Raw genomic sequence first — 17,486 nt, forward strand, 5'->3', positions numbered from 1 at the left:
ATCAAAAACTAAAAAAAAACATATGGACAAATTTTCGGCGGTTTCAGAAAACTCATGCTAATACCAGCGGTTTTCACAAAACCCCGCTAATACCGACGGTTTTCGCAAAACCCCTGCTAATACCGACGGTTTTCACAAAACCCCCACTAATACCGACGGTTTTCACAAAACCCCCGCTAATACCGACGGTTTTCACAAAACTCCCGCTAATACCGACAGTTTTCACAAAACCCCCGCTAATACCAGCGGTTTTTCAAAACCCCGCTAATATCGGCGGATTTTCAAAAAACCGCCGGTAATTATTTAGCGACGCAGCCTTTCCCAACGGTTTTCCTAACCGCAGGTAACTTACTTTCCGGGAATTAAAACCGTCAGAAACGAAAAAATAACCCTCGCTAAAATTAGAGATTTTTGTAGTGAATTATTTGTTTTTTCAAAAATATTCAATTTTATTTCGATAATAAATAAAATCATACTACTAGGTAGTAAATTATATTACAACCAAATACTACATTTAAAAATAAATTCATTTACTAAATTATATTTTTTTTACATTTTAAAAATTAATTTTAATAATTATTTTTAATTTTTGACTCTTTATAAACAATTTTGTAATTAAATATAACATTAACAATTATTATTTTATATTACTTTAATAACTAGGGACATTTTGGTAATCTTTAATTTCTACTGATTAAACAAATTTTTAAAATTTTTCACATCAATCAAATCCTACACTAATTATCACAAATAAACAACAAAAAAATTATCCTTAAATCCATTCAATCACTCTCCCCCAAATCATCTCCTCCAAACTCCCTCAAGTAAACACAGCATAAATGTGCCTATTGTGTCTCTTTGAATGAAGAAAACTAAGTTAACTTGAGTGAAGTTCATTCAACTGTGTTATGTTTGACCCAAAGAATAGTCAATAACAACTGTGAAACATCACCTTGTAGTTGATAGCAATAGCTACCAACCTAAATGCTATGCTTCTATATATACATTGAAATCTTGTATGTAATCTTCCACTGGCTCTAACTGCCTATTGGATGCCAACCTTTCAAAGATTGTCCCCTGGTTTCGACCTCCAAAACGGATCACCACTGCATCCTTTAACCCCGTCCATGAAAGATTTCTGGTTTTCTATCTCCAAATTCTAAACAAATAACCAACACTCCCTTCCATGTTGATGTAGGCTAGGCGCAACTTTTCTTCCTCCCAGAACCCTTGTAATTCAAAAAATTTATCAGCCTTATTGATCCAATTCAACGAATCAACCCCTTCAAAATTTGGCAATTTCATCCTTTTCTTCCAGTTTAGATCCTCCCCGTTTCTCTCGCCCTTTTCATCCTTGTGTCGGTCCTCCTTTTTCCTATTGAGCGAACCTTGGCTTTCATTCGCATCTTCATCTTCTTGTCGGACTCGTTTTCCCATCATTTTTATCAGTTCTTGCAAATCCTTGTGGAGTGCTGCTGATTCCGCCGCCCTGGACATCTCCATGTTTTCCAGTTTCACCCTTCCCTCCATGAATTTCTTTTTTTTCCTCTTCCAATAATATCTGACTGGCTTCTCAGTCCTCCTTATCGATTCGGTAGTTTCCTCTTGACGATCCGACAGTTTCTTCCCTCACGCCTTTCCTCCGCTCTATCGATCTGGCAGGTTGGACCAATTGTTACGTACTTGAGTATGTAAACTAGCCAAATACAACCTTTCACACTCTTACACACATAGCAGCACAATAAACGAATGATAATGGATGAATGAATCTCTTTTATTGATGGTAATATCTGGATAAACAAAAGTAAACAATAATTGGGAGCATAACCTCCTTCAATTACTTTGGGAGCATAACCTCCCTCACAAGATGGTAGCCACCTATCAACAACTCAATCATCAAATGCATACCCTAAATCCTAGACTCTAGTTTTATTTATACTAATTAATTCGCTCCCTAAAAGTACTGAATATTAGTAAATAATCCTATTTACTATAATTATCTGATACGAATATATTTATCCCTATTTACTATATTTAACTTATACTGAATAATATACTAAGATATGGTTTTGTTACTCTAATTATTCTTTGTTGAATATCTTCTCAGAATATCTCTCTTATTACTCTAATTAATTTCCCGCCCATCCTAACGTTGCGACAGTTAGGATGCTTCCTTGCTACTTCCACCATTCGACCTGATCGCTCCTCCTCGTCTACCGCTTGTCCTTGTCGCTCCCCACCTTTTACCGCTCGTCCTTGTCGCTCCCCTCGTCTACTGTTTGGCCGGGTCACTCCCCCTCTTCTACCGCTCGTCTTGGTCGCTTCCCCTTGTCTACCGCTCGGCCTGGTCGCTCCCCCTTGTCTACCGTTCGACCAACTCGCTCCCCCTCTTCTACCACTCGTCCTAGTCGCTCCCCCTAGTCTACCGCTCATCCTAGTCGCTCCTTGTTGTTCACCGTTCGGTCAACTCGCTCCCCACCTTTTACCGCTCGGTCTGCTTCTCGCTCACTCCTATCTCTCCTTTCTATCGTTTGGTCCCCTTCTCCCTCACTCCTTTCTACAGTTCGATCCCCTTCTCTCTCTCTCCTATACCTCCTTTTCTTATACACTTTTCAGCCCCTAACATTAGGCACAAAACATAACTGCATCTCAAATTCACCTTGCAAGTTCCCAAAAGGAATTAAAAATGGTGATTCAACATACTAATTTTCACACAAGTCATTCTAATTTGATTGAATCTTTCTAGCAACATTAAAACATTGTTTTGGACTTGTCTCAACTGCCAAACATCACAAAATCATAGCAGAACGAAAAATGATTTGTAATAGCAAATTATGCAGAATTTTTGCTCAACCACACCACCAAAACTGAATTTTAAAGAACCAATGGACCAGGAAATGTTAAAAATGACTCTAGAATGTGTAAATACACATGACCAAGCTGGAAAATTCAAGCTAGGAGAATTATCATTCAAACTGGAGATTCAAGGAATTTAAGCACGGTGAAAAACTCATGAAAATAATTAAAACAGTGATGTGTGTTTCTAGTTTGGCAATCAAGCTATGCTAGATTCATTTCATTGCTTGTTATGGCTTGCCACACCTTTACACCTTCAAACAACACCAAACAGTGGTGAAAAATACACCAAAACAGGTGGTGAAAAATACACCAAAACAGGTGGTGAAAAATACACCAAAAAAGATTGCTCTAAGAATAAACCAACATAATTTACTTTGAACATGTACAACAATAAGCACTATTGAAAAAACATATAAAAGCTTTGAATAATGAGTTAGGCTTGGCTTAATTCATCATCGACTAGACTTAGTGTCTCACTGCCTTGATTTGGTGATAATTTGCACTTAAACATTACACTAACTACATCACAAATTGATTTAAAGCATATTAGAGTAGAATTGGACAGATTTGGAAAATTGCATCAATTGTAAGAATGCACATGACTTTGACAGACTGAAATTGAAATCTAAAAGCATAATTGATTCAAATGAAATAATTTCACCGATTAAAATGAAGGAATAAGCTAGATTAAATAGCCGAAACAGTGAAAAAACAAAGAAGACCGAACAAACTGGATGTAATAGTAACACGAAACACAAAACCAAAAGACAATATGTAACGCCCCGACAACTTACAGGGAATATTGACTGCCCCCACACATCAACACGAGGCTTTCCAATGTACTTTGTCCTCACTCGCACACTTTCCGGGAAAACTTCCCAGAAGGTCACTCATTAAATTACTCCAGGCTAAGCATGCTTAACCATGGAGTTCTTATGGGTTAGGCTACAGAAAAGCAAATGCATTTTGGTGATATAGGTAGCCAAATCAATTCCTTTAAGCTATCCTTCAACTGTATAGTCCCATACCTATACAGTCTCTGGATCCTCTCATTCCGATGTATGTTCGATTCGTCCATGTGCCCCTTCCACTGGAAGCCTGCCAGGAGCCGCTCCTTGTCAGTGCCCCTTGCACTTCGTGCTTCTTGCACCGACGATCACTCCCCGCCCTTGTCAGTGCCCGGGTGTCACATGCCCACTAGCTTCCGTCTGGTTCGTCCTCGAACCACACTGTACTGGGAGAGGCTAGGCTCTGATACCAAATGTAACACCCCGATTTTTTTCGAATTGTAATGATGGAATTTTTTTTTTCAAAACTCTTCTTATAAAACATTCATTTCGAACAATCAAACTTTATTTAATTAAAATGCAGAAGCAAAAACATAAATATAAATATTGTCTGTTTAAAACATAAATTTGAAATAATTCCTTTCACAATAAAGATACAAATTTTGAAATCTTTTAAATAGAATAAATCATCATCCTCGAAATATAAGAACCCAACTCTCACGTCAGCTACTTCAATCCAGTCTTATCTGCAATGTCATCTACTCCCGTACAAGTACGATCATCGCAGGTGGAAACCACAACCACAACATTTCAGGGTGAGTAACTAGAAATATTATAACATACAACAAAACATATTCGTTTGATATACAGAATAATATAATCATATAAACATATTACATCACATCATTATCATCACAGTCAAGTCATTCATGAACCAATGTCGTTTTCTTATACTGTGTCGTCATGACCTGTTATCACTAACAGGTACCTGTTCCCAACAGGGCAATTTGAGTCGTCTTCCATCGCAACTTTCGACCTATCTCCCCGACTTCTCAAGGACTAACAAGTAAAAACATTGGCACTACACGCACCAGTGCACTATACTCAGCACGAGCCGAAGTCTTTTGGGCAAGACATCCACCTTCCCGCGCAAAGGGAAGTGACACTCAAATCACTATCTCTAAACGAGAGTCCACCACATCACATTCTTAACGTAGCGTAGTACGAAAAACTCACACATAACCGACGACAGTACAAGAAAATAACATAGCTTCATATCCACATCGCATATCAATACCCATTCTCAATAACATGTATAGTTTCATCAATCATCAGGTTTAAACACAATTCTCAACACATTACATGCATAATCTCAATAATATACATTTCCCACCTAATTACAAGATTTATAACACAACCTCATTACCTTTCATACATAGTCTCAATACTATATATTAACTCACCGGTCACAAAGCTTATAACACAATCTCGTTTTATTCCGTACTTAATCTCAAAAATACACGTTAACTCATCAACTCAAGATTCTACTACACCAGAAGAAATACGACTTCAAATACAACATTAGCACATCTTATACTTCAAGTAAATAACCACATAAACATATAAAATTAAAACAACTTTGATAATGTACCACCACAACACATAAAATACTAAACTTTCATTATATACAAAACAATCCCGCATACTAAATTATGAAAATCGCTCGTGCTATATCTGAACTTATACATACTAACAAAACAACAAGCTACTTTGTTATTATATAATTTAATTTTTATAACAGTCAAAAGCTTAATCACCTGCCAAACTTATGAATTATAATATTTCTATGTATCATAAATAATATTAAATAAAACTATTCTAATATTTATATATTATAAAGTAATACTAAATAAAACTAAGTTAACTAACGTTTCAAATATTTAAACAATCCAAAACAAATTTTATTATTTTTCTAACCTAAAAGAAAATATACTAACAACTTGATAAAATATTAAGCAATTCCAGCAATACTGCCAATGCCTATATTTTTCAACACATAAATCAAACTTTCTTAGAATTAAATACCCCACGTGAACTTACTAAGTAACTCTCATTTTATTATACCTATATGTAAATTTATACTATATTAATATAATATAATAATTTGCGTACATTATTCCCTACACCCAAACCATTAAACTCTTCCCAATATTAAATGACCATGCAAAGTGAAAGTTTCATACCCCCTTTACTGTAAACACATTCAAACAACCCCACTATTTCCACTCTCACACCATAACAGCCCTCACACAAACTCTCCCTAACTTTCTTTCTTCCACTCAACCCTTACATCTCATTCATATCTCTTTTCGAAACCCAAACCCACCAAGAACCCCGAAAGAACTCTAAGAAAAACGGTGCATGCATAGGATGAACGTTACCCTCTTCTCACACACCCACAGAACCAACACTCAAACACCACCCACCAAAACCGAACGAGATTCCCATCCTTAACAAACGCATAAACATTCATAAATATCTATATACACAACTCTCTTGCAACTCAAACATCACGTACGTTATTATCAAAACCATCACCCAAACTACATGCATGTATAGATAAATCATCCTTGCATTCCTAGCCACCCCCAAAAGCTTTCCTTTTCAATGGTTAGTCTCTAAGCCCTCCATGCTCCCTTGTTTCGCTCACGGACTTGCAATAGAGATGATGTGTTCTTACACTCTCTCACAAACTCTCACCGTTTCTACTGTTGAATATAGGGTTAGGCTTGTTTCCTCCACTCTCCCGACTGCCGTGTGCTTTCTTATATTTTTTTAACTTAATCTATCACTCAACACTCTCTAACCCTAATCTCCAACGGCCCAGAATCGATCTCTGTATCCATAAAATATTTTCCGTTTTAATTATTCCCTTGCTTCTATCTTTAAATAGCCAAAAGATACATTAAAAACTAATTCTATCTTTGATTAGCGGAGACTACCTAAAACAGACGTTTTCTCTTTCCTAAACTTAAGCATCATATAATTATTATAAAAATTAAATTACTCTCTTCTCCCAACCCATACTAAACAAATAAAACTAAACCTAATTAATAACTTTTAAACTACTCCTAAATACTTTATCATCCAATACCATCCATAATTAAATATTTAATATAAAAAATTATAAAAATAAAAAATACTTTTTATTTTTCTCCACTCCAAAAATTTTCGTCCTCAAAAATTTAAAGTTACCTACACTTATATCCTTTAACCCAAAACCACCATCTCTAACAAAAAAAACCTTGGTAAATCATCCAGCACATAGCTACACTAATGGTTAAACAACATAAAACAGGGTCTCTAAGCTACAACCGATCAAATAATAATGACACAATCAGGCATTTTGATCAAACCACAAACCACTTAACTACTACCCTATCTATCCAAAATATTCCATATACCGCATACTTATATCAAACATCATGAACAGTTTTTAAAACATACACATTATCAACCAAAATTCTCTAACATCTTGCACACTTAGGTATCCTTAAAAATAAAAATAAAAACATAATCTGGATACATTATCTTAAGCACTGGGTAAATCCAACATTAATCGTATTAGCATAAAAATTTCAATTCAGAAAATTCAAACATGCCACCATAAGAAAATTCATATTCTTAATATAATAGTTCAATTGTTAAGTTAGCCTTTAAAATAAAGAGACACTAAACCAGATTTTTATCAAGTTAAAGTCATATATACCATGCCCATATAATCACTTCAATATTCAAACATACCACTCATTCTCGGTATGTTTTATCAATCATCATGAAACGATATGCTCAAAGTTCATGCCATTATGATCTAACTCCTTTCTAACATCAACTTTCATTTATTAGAACTAATCACAAAGTTGAATGTAACATGTCTACCATTTGTGTCATTGACTCTTTTTTTTTAATACGGATTAGTCAATTGAAATTTTAGAATGGACAAGGGAAGGAATACAGGTAAAAAAATAATAATATGTAACACAAACCTTTCCAACATCATTGCCTCCCAAAATCGACCATGATATGCTCTGCACATTGCTTTCATCTTTTAGAAGTAATGATTCTAACCTTGGATCTTCTTCCGGTGTTTTCCTGTCCAGTGAATGGACGGTTTGTTGGGTTGTAAATCAAAGACAGATTTGGTTAACATTTCATGTATTGTTCGGTTCGCGTGAAACAGAGAAACAAAAAAAAAACCTAGAACCTAAAGAAGAAAAAACACAAGAGAGAAATATCAGAGAGAAATGATCTGAATAATCTTTGAGATTGAATTAATTTCAAAACGTAAAGACGGGCTACAATATATAACCAATCCAAGCGACTGAAACAAACATAACAAAAAGACCGAGCGGTCATCGGCAGAAGAGGCCGAACAACACAGCCAAAGTCAGAACCAAAAGCACACGACCGAACGGTCACAATGAGACCGAGCAGTCAAAACCAAAAACGAGTAATAGAAGAGCCTAATCTACAAATCTCCACCTAGACTCGACTATTACAAGAAAGAACAAATCGAACGGTACACAATTACAGACTGAACAATATAGAACCAATCCTAGACAAACACTTCAGAAACTTCTCTTTAGCGAGCGGCTTAGTCAGCATATCTGCAGGGTTGTCTTCAGATGCAATTTTGCAGATTTGGACATCACCGGATTTCACAATGCTCCTGACAAAATGCAGCTTGACATCAATATGCTTTGTTCTAGAATGGTAAATCTAATGGTTGGCCAAATGTATGGCGGCGCTCTGACTGTCACAATGAACCCGGATAGACTTTTGATCAATACCCAATTCCTGAATCAAGCCTTTTAACCACAGTGCCTCCTTAACCCCTTCAGCAAGCACACAATATTCAGCTTCAGTGGTTGAAAGGGCAACAACTGATTGCAATGTAGACTTCCAGCTTACAGCAGTTTCGAACAATGTAAACACATATCCCGAACGAGATTTCCTTGTGTCCATGCACCCGACAAAGTCTGAATCAACAAAACCTTCAATATAACCTCCACCTTGAAAGTTATTTTGGAAGAGTAATCTAGTATCAAGAGACCCCCTTATGTATCTAAGCATCCACTTCAACGCTTCCTAGTGGATTTGTCTAGGATCAACCATAAACCGACTGAGAACACTTACTCCATGCGCCAAGTCAGGTCTTGTGCAGACCATGCCATACATGATGCTCCCAATCCCATTTGAAAACGGAACCGATTCCATCTTCCTTCTTTCATCCTTGGTCTTTAGGCATTGTTCTTTGGTGAGTTTCAAGTGTTGATCGATCGGTGTGCCAGTAGGTTTGGATTGAGACATCCGATACCTTGAAACCACCTTCTACAAGTAATTCTTTTGAGATAAAAAAGTTTCCCCCAATTTATCTCTCCTTATATCAATGCCCAAGATCCGCCTTGCTTCCCCTAGCTCCTTCATCTTGAAAGCACCACTCAATTTTGCTTTCAACTCATGAATCATGCACCCATCACTGCTGACAATGAGAACATCATCCACGTATAGTAGAAGATACAACATTTCACTGTCACGGTTCAGAGTATACACACAGTCATCATAATTGCACTGCTTGAAGTTCAACTTTATTAGGAAATCATCAAATTTCCTGTACCATTGCCTTGGACTTTGCTACAAGCCATATAAAGACTTCTGCAACAGGCACACCCGATCATCCAAAGCAAATCCCTCCGGTTGCTTCATATAAATGGTTTCCTCCAAATCTCCATGCAGAAACGCAGTTCTAACATCCAATTGTTACAAGTGCAAATTGCGATGGGTAACTATAGCCATTAGAACTCTGACCGAACAATGCTTTACTACAGGAGCAAAAATCTCATGATAATCTATACCTTCGATCTAGGTGAAGCCTTTGGCTACAAGCCTCGCTTTGTACCGTGCTTTCTCACCCCCTGGTATAACTTCCTTTTTCTTGAAGATCCATTTAGAACCTACGACCTTCTTACCCTTTTGCAGATCCACCAATCTCCAGGTGCTATTCTTCCTTAACCTCAAGCTCTTCCTCCATAGCACCCTACCAAAGATGTCGATCGCTGCTGTCAAGAGCCTCCTTGTAACTTCTCGGTTCATACGAGCTTTCAAGATCATCAGCAGCATTCATGGCGTAGCAAATTAAATTTGCCTCTCCAAACCGTTTGGTTGGCTTAGAGATCCTCCTTTCCCTATCACGAACAAGCTGATAATTTCTCAATTCAACACCAGCCCCTCTTGAGTGACTCACATCACCAGACATTCCATCTGTATCATCACCAATATTTGTGATAGACTCTCTTGGAACTCCACCCGTTCGGTTCTCAACTAATGACCGAACGACCTCATCTTGAACTTCACCCGTCCGGTCTTCCTCAGTCAATGATCGAACGACTCCATCAGTAGTATGCTCCATCTCAACAAGCGTCTTCTTCTCGCATTCAGGATTTTCAGCATGCATTGTCATTCTCGTTTCATCAAAAGTGACATCCCTACTCATGATCAGCTTTGAAGGTTTAGTGTCTAACCTCCATAGCATGTATCCCTTAACTCCTTCAGCATATCCAAGGAATACACTTTTCACCGCCCGGGCCTCCAACTTATCCCCTTTGACATGCACAAACGTTAAAGAACCGAACACCCTCAAGTTTGAGTAATCAGTCGGTTGTCCACTCCAAACTTCCATTGATGTTTTATGATTGAGAGTCGAAGACAGACTACTATTGATCAGGTATAGAGCCGTATTGGCCGCCTCTCCCCAGAAAGCTTTTGATAATCCCGATCCAAGCAACATGCACTGAACCCTCTCCAGAATTGTTCTATTCATCCTTTCCGCCAGACCGTTCTGTTGAGGAGTTCCCACCACACTCATGTGCCTCCTGATCCCTTTAACCTTGTAGAACTCATTAAATTCCTCTGAAACAAACTCTAGACCATTGTTAATCTCAAGCATTTCAACTTACACCCCTTTATTCTCGGTCTCTGTGTGCCACTCTTGGAACCTTTGAAACGTTTTAGACTTATTTTTCAGAACGTAGATCCACACTCTTCTTGAAAAATCATCAATTATACTTAGGAAATACGCTCCTCGACCATGAGTTTAAGTTCTTGCAGGCCCCCACAAGTCAGCATGAGCATACTCGAATGGCCGTTCGGTTAAGTGTTTCCCTTTTCCGAACAGTATTCTATGTGATTTCCCCAAGACACGGTGGTCACAGAAATCCAGCTTCTTTAGTTTATCTCCCAGAAGTAAACCTTGTTTTTCCAATTCTTCAAGGCCCTTCTCACTGATATGTCTCATCCTCAAGTGTCAAACCCAAGCGGTATTCTCTGACTTCTTACTTGCTATCGAGGCATGACCAATGACAGTCACATATCTCACATCCTGTTGCACAATTTCTCGGTTGTCAAACATCTTCAACCTTACCGACCCTAATCCTTGCACTCGACAAGCCTTATTATTACCGAGCAGCACATTTCCATGCTCCTTTTGCTCCAGACTCTCAAAGAAATCCTTCACCGGGCACATGTGATAGGTACAACCAGAATCCATGGCCCAGCTCCATTGAGAATCTTCAGATGAAACCACCAGAACACCAGCATATTCATATCCCTCGGACGCCTCTGCCACATCAGTAGTTTCCTGTGACAAAACGACTTTGTCCTTCTCTGGACAGAACTTCTTGATATGTCCAATCTTCTGGCACTTGAAACATCTCACCTGTTTCGTACCTTCTAGTTTTGACTTCTTCCAATTTCCAGCCTGCTTCTTCCATTTGCCTATCACTGCAACGAGCCCAGATGCCTCCACCTCGGTTGCCTTCGAATCTTGAAATTTTTGGAACTCCTTGGTTCGAATTGACGTCACAACCTCCTCTAAAGTAATCACTTGATCCTTACTACAGATCAAGGCATCCCTGAAATGCTCGAAGGTTCTTGGAAGCGCATTCAGAAGAATAACAACCTTATCTTCATCTTCCAACCTCACGTTAATATTTTCTAGATCATCAACAATCTTGTTGAATTCTACAAGTTGCCCCTCTATGGTTCTTGATTCTGTCATCTTGAACGAATAGAGTTGTTGCTTCAGACACAACCTATGTACAATGACTCCAACTTTGCCCATATTCCAACCGTAGTCTTCTCCTTCGCAACCTCCCTCAGCGCCTTATCACCAAGACACAATATGATTGCACTTCTTGCCCTATCAATCATTTTTTTCTTCTCTTCTTGCGTCAGAGTAGCACCCATGTTCAACTACCCCTTCAATGCATCATCACAGCCCTGTTGTATCAAGATAGCCTGCATCTTGATCTTCCACAAACCGAAGTCATTTGATCCATTGAATTTCTCTACTTCGAACTTGGTTGCCATTGTTTCTGGAATTTCTTGATTCACAGCCCCACGGTGGGCACCAATTGTTGGGTTCGCGTGAAACAGAGAAATAGAAAAAAATCCAGAAAGACTACAATATATAGCCTACAATATATAGAACCCAGAGAAGAAAAAACACAAGAGAGAAAAACAGAGAGAAATGATCTGAATAATCTTCGAGATTGAATTAATTTCAAAACGCAAAGATAGGCTACAATATATAGCCAATCCAAGCGACTGAAACAAACATAATAGAAAGACTGAGCGGTCATCAACAGAAGAGGTCGAACAACATAGCCAAAGTCAAAACCGAAAGCACACGACCGAACGGTCACAACAAGACCGAGCGGTCAAAACCAAAAACGAGTAATAGAAGAGCCTAGTCTATGTATAAATATGTAAACTTCATTCAGAAGTAATACACAGTATACAGAACCATTACGGAGTACCTTTTTGAGAGCTTTATCTATGTCTAATCTTTCTCTCCTCTTTGTTTTCTCTATTTCCCTCTTCCCCTGGAGCTTCTTTCTCTTCTTTCTTTTTTTGGAACCCTAGATGGTATCAAGAGCTTAACTGCAAAAGATCTTTGTGGAGTTGTGGGTGTGATAAGTCTGGAAGAGTGTGATACACTGTAGAAAGAACTGTTCTTTGGAAGTGATAAATCCTTAGAGGTCAATAAAGAGGTCCAAGAAGCTTCAAGATTTAATCAAGAAGAATATGACAGGCTCTGAAGGAATATAGGGGCCACTTCTAGTGTTTGATGGCAAGTTGTTTGATGATTGGCACATCAAGTAAGGCACGATTTCTTCTTTACCAGTGTGTGTCAGTCCAAAGATCTTTAACAAGATCTCAAACGCCTGACACTGCTAAATAAATCTGGGAGATAATGGTGAAGACATATGGGGATGGTGACAAGAACAAGAAAGTGAGATTGCATACATTGAGAAGATAGTTTAAAATTCTGACCATGGATAAAAGTGAATTTGTGGCAGAATATTTTGACAAGGTGCAGGAGCTGGTTAATGCTATGTGGGCATGTAAAGATGGAATTATAGATCAATATGTGGTGGATAAAATTTTGAGATCCCTAACCCCAAGATTTGATCATGTTGTTGTGGATATTGAAGAAACACGTGACTTGGAGACCTTGGAGATTGAAGAACTCCAGCATTCATTAGAGGAACATGAACAACCTATTAATGAGAGAAGACACTGCCAAGAACAAGTGCTTCAAGCTCAATCTCAATAAAAAGGTAAGAAAGGGTTCAAGAAGGGTGATAAAAATAGCACCAAGCACAAGGAATCACAGGAACTGCAGAGTGAAGATTCTAGTGATCCTGTAAAAGGCCAAAAGAAGAAATCTGATGAAGATAAGGAGTGGAAGTTTGATAAAAAGAAGGTAAGGTGCTATAATTGTAAAAATTTTGGCCATTTTCCCAAAGAATGTTGGAAAGGGGATGGAGCAAAGAACAAACCGAAAGAAAGAGTGCATCTTGCACAAGACGACACTTCAGATTCAGAGGTTGTAATGTTAATGGCCAACACAAATGAAGACCAGTCAAATGATGTAGTTTGGTACTTGGATTCTGGATGCTCAACACATATGACTAGGAAGAAGGAGTGGTTTGTCAAAATGAAGGAAACCGTGCAAGGGAGGATTAAGTTTGCTTATGATAAGAGTCTCACAACAGATGGATCTGGTAGAGTTGGTTTGAGAGTTAGTGATGGAAGAGAAGTTGTGATTGATGAAGTGTTGTATGTACTAGGGCTGAAAACAAATCTACTAAATCTAGGCCAACTGCTCCAAAAGGGATTAATGATGAAAATAGAGGATAATTGTCTCATTATTTTTTCTCAAAATGAAAGACTAATCATTCAAGCACATTTGTCTTAAAATGGGACATTTCGTGTGGTAATGAATGTTGTCAAACATCAATGCTTTGCTATTTCTGAAAACAAAACAAAGTGACTATGTCATTTGAGGTTTGGACATCTAAACTTTAGAGATTTATCTCAACTTAGTCAACAAGAGATGGTTAAAGGCTTGCCTATGGTTAAAATTCCTGAAGTAGTATGTAAAGAATGTGCTCAATGCAAGCAGACTAGGGGAAATTTTCAAAAATTCTTACCTCAAAGGATAACAAAGAAGTTGGGAATGGTTTCAAACTAAAACACTTAGAGGCAGCAGGTATTTTTTGCTATTTATTGATGATTTAACTAGTAAATGTTGGACATACTTGCTATCCAGAAAAAGTGAGGTACTACAAATTCTCATAAAATTCAAGAATTTGGTGGAAAGGCAGAGTGAGAAAAAGATTAAAATTATGAGGACAGATGGAAAAGGAGAGTATACCGCCATGGAGTTCAGAAATTTTTGTGAAGAAGAGGGTATAGAACATGAGATTACCCCTCCTTATACCCCACAACATAATGGTACTGCAGAGAGGAAGAACAAAACCATTTTAAATATGGTCAGATGTATGTTGAAAAGCAAGGGTCTCCCAAATTTGAGGTTGTGTTGACAACCACTTATAACCTGAACAGATCTCCAACTAAAAGGCAGAAAGGTATTACACCAGAGGAAGCATGGTTTGAGGTAAAACCATGTGTTACCCATTTGAAAATTTTTGATTCTCTGAGTTATAAGTATGTTCCAGATCAGTTAAGAAAAAAGTTAGATGATAAAGGGGTGCCTCTAATTTTGGTTATATATCATTCTACTAGGGCATAAACTGTATGATCCCACTATTGATAATCCCAAGCATAAAAGTTGTTTGAACTTCTCCATTACTTAGTCTTTTGTCATCAAACCCATAAATTCCTTGAAAAATTATCAACAAAAATAACAAAATAAAGTACAACATTAAAAGATATTATCTTTAATGTTGCATATGACATAAGTTATCTCATGGTTAGTGTTGTCAAAACGGGTCACTCAACTCGGCCCGGTCCAGCCTACCATTTTGCTACTTAGTGAGCCAAACCCAACCCAACTCATTTATTAGCGAGCCAAAAAATTCGAACTCGGTCCACTATGGGTTGGTGGGTTAAATGGGTTGGCATCACTGGCTCACTGGCTCACTTAGTTATATTTTTTAAAATAAAAAAATATAATTTTTTTGTAATTCAAATTTAAATAAATTTCACTATAAAATGATGTTAAACTCCAAAGAGAATTCAAAATAAAAAAAAGTAACATACAACTCAAATGTAATAAAAAAACAAACTTAAAAAACGAATAAATAAGTTTATAATATTGATAATTTTTGTTTCACTTATCCATTTATAACATTTGAGTCTTGAATGGATAAATTTATAATATTTTTCTCTCTTAAACATATTTTTCTTTATTCTCATTTACAATACAATAAAAAAATGTTAACAAATAATATTGAAACATAAAATAATTAATAATTAAATTAAACTAGGTGCATTGATGAGTCAACCCGACTCACCACGGGTTGAACCCAAGTGAGCCGAGTTTTAAATGGATTGGGTTGAAAATTGGTCCATATAAAAAAATCATTTTTTTTTTAAACTTAACCCGGTTCAAACCCGTGATGAACTGAGTTGACCCACGAATTCTATAACCTATTTTGACAGCACTACTCATGGTAAAAGCAAAGGTGGAACAAGTCAAAATCAAATCCTTGTGGTCTAGCTATTAAATTCTTAAGTTGAAAGAATTTCACTCTAGATATCAATTATAGATTTTGACATGATGGTAAGCACTTGATCCAAAAAATTGGTATCATAACCCAGGTCGCAAGTTTATATGTTTTGATTGTGCATGTTGTGTGTTTAGCAATTTTGTGAATCTCTTAGAATTTTGAGATATTTCAAAATCTTTCTTTTATGTTATATTAAAATGGCTTTTAGATCCTAGACCTCTTACCCCACCCTAACCTTCCTCTAAGATAAGCTATTGAGATGGTGGTAAGTGTTATTCAACAACAAAATATGATTATGGCTCAAAACCACCAAATGTATATGCAGTAGTGGGAGATTCCTAGGATGCTACAATGGTTGCTTTTTCTAGTTAGTTTTAGGAGTATATGAGACTGAATGAGTTTATGAAACACAACCCACCAAAGCTTAGTGGCAATGTAACCTGACCAAGCTAATTTGTAGTGTTGGAAGTCCCACATCGATTAGAGTTAAGACCAATTCATAGTTTATAAGTGGGTGCAAACCTCATCCTACAAGCCAGTTTTGTGGAGTTGAGTTAGGCTTAAAGTCCACTTCTAACATGGTATCAGAGTCATGGTTAGAGCCTATCCTAGCGATAATTTGTTGTTTGTTGGGCATATTGTTCCACCCACTATCGGGCCGCTATCGGACCACCCATTAAAAATGTCTAATCCCACGCTCGAGATGTATATACATCAGCGTGAGGAGGGTGTGTTGGAAGTCCCACATCGACTAGAGATAAGACCAATTTATAAGTGGGTGCAAACCTCACCCTACAAACCGGTTTTATGAGGTTGAGTTAGGCTTAAAGTCCACTTCTAACATGTAGCTCAGAGAAAAGATCTCTAAGGAAACCTCATGTCTCCAAGAGTAGAATTTGGTGTTTGTCACATATTTGTTATCTAGTAAAACAAAGTTTTGATGGATAGGAACAAAACAGACGATGGAAGCAAGAGTTGAAGTGGTCTATTGGGAGACTTTCAGAATGAGATTTTTGGAGAAGTATATTTTTTATAGTGCAAAATTTTCAAAATGAAAGCTAAAATAATATTTAAATATATGGAAGAAAAGTGTTTGAAGTTGTTTTAATAAAATAATAGGTTAAAAAAATACTAAATTATCCTATGTGTTCATCGTGTTATTTCATTTGTGATGAAAGTGTGTTTTACAAGAGTAAAAGATGTTTCGGATGGAAAGACTTTAGCAATGAGTGTAGAGGAAAGATAAGAAGAAAATGTTTTATATTTTGTACAGAATTTCTTTTTTGAATAATTGTTATAGATGTATGTATGTATTTGTTTTAAACTTCTTATGAAGTGAGAATACTTTTATTTTTGAAAAAAAAAATAGTTATATATGTGTATATATTAAAATGTTTTATGAATAGTTTATTAAGTCTCGAGAGAGTCATGAGAGAGAGAACAAAATATCAGTGGGTTTAAAGAGAAGGCAGAGAGAGAGAGAGAGAGAGAGAGAGAGAGAGAGAGAGAGAGAGAGAGAGAGAGAGAGAGAGAGAGAGAGAGAGAGAGAGAGAGAGAGAGAGAGAGAGAGAGAGAGAGAGAGAGAGAGAGAGAGAGAGAGAGAGAGAGAGAGAGAGAGAGAGAGAGAGAGAGAGAGAGAGAGAGAGAGAGAGAGAGAGAGAGAGAGAGAGAGAGAGAGAGAGAGAGAGAGAGAGAGAGAGAGAGAGAGAGAGAGAGAGAGAGAGAGAGAGAGAGAGAGAGA

General features: G+C 37.2%; 1 protein-coding gene across 1 annotated transcript; it reads left to right on the forward strand.

Moving 5' to 3' along the window:
- Positions 1–13,041: 13,041 nt before the first annotated feature.
- Positions 13,042–14,805, forward strand: LOC108344486 (uncharacterized). Its single transcript, XM_017582921.1, has 3 exons — positions 13,042–13,299; positions 13,384–13,829; positions 14,517–14,805. The coding sequence occupies exons 1-3, from the start codon at positions 13,042–13,044 to the stop codon at positions 14,803–14,805; spliced, it is 993 nt and encodes a 330-aa protein (XP_017438410.1).
- Positions 14,806–17,486: the final 2,681 nt, after the last annotated feature.

This window comes from Vigna angularis, chromosome 8, assembly GCF_016808095.1.
Source record: "Vigna angularis cultivar LongXiaoDou No.4 chromosome 8, ASM1680809v1, whole genome shotgun sequence".
NCBI lineage: Eukaryota > Viridiplantae > Streptophyta > Magnoliopsida > Fabales > Fabaceae > Vigna > Vigna angularis.

What these genes read in the sequence shown, in the direction of transcription:
- LOC108344486 (XM_017582921.1), top strand. Translation starts at nt 13,042, where the DNA reads ATGGATAAAAGTGAATTTGTGGCAGAATATTTTGACAAGGTGCAGGAG. An exon ending in GAAGACACTGCCAAGAACAA is followed by an intron (nt 13,300 to 13,383) that starts GTGCTTCAAGCT and finishes AAGGAATCACAG; the next exon opens with GAACTGCAGAGTGAAGATTC. An exon ending in GTTGTGATTGATGAAGTGTT is followed by an intron (nt 13,830 to 14,516) that starts GTATGTACTAGG and finishes ATGGTACTGCAG; the next exon opens with AGAGGAAGAACAAAACCATT.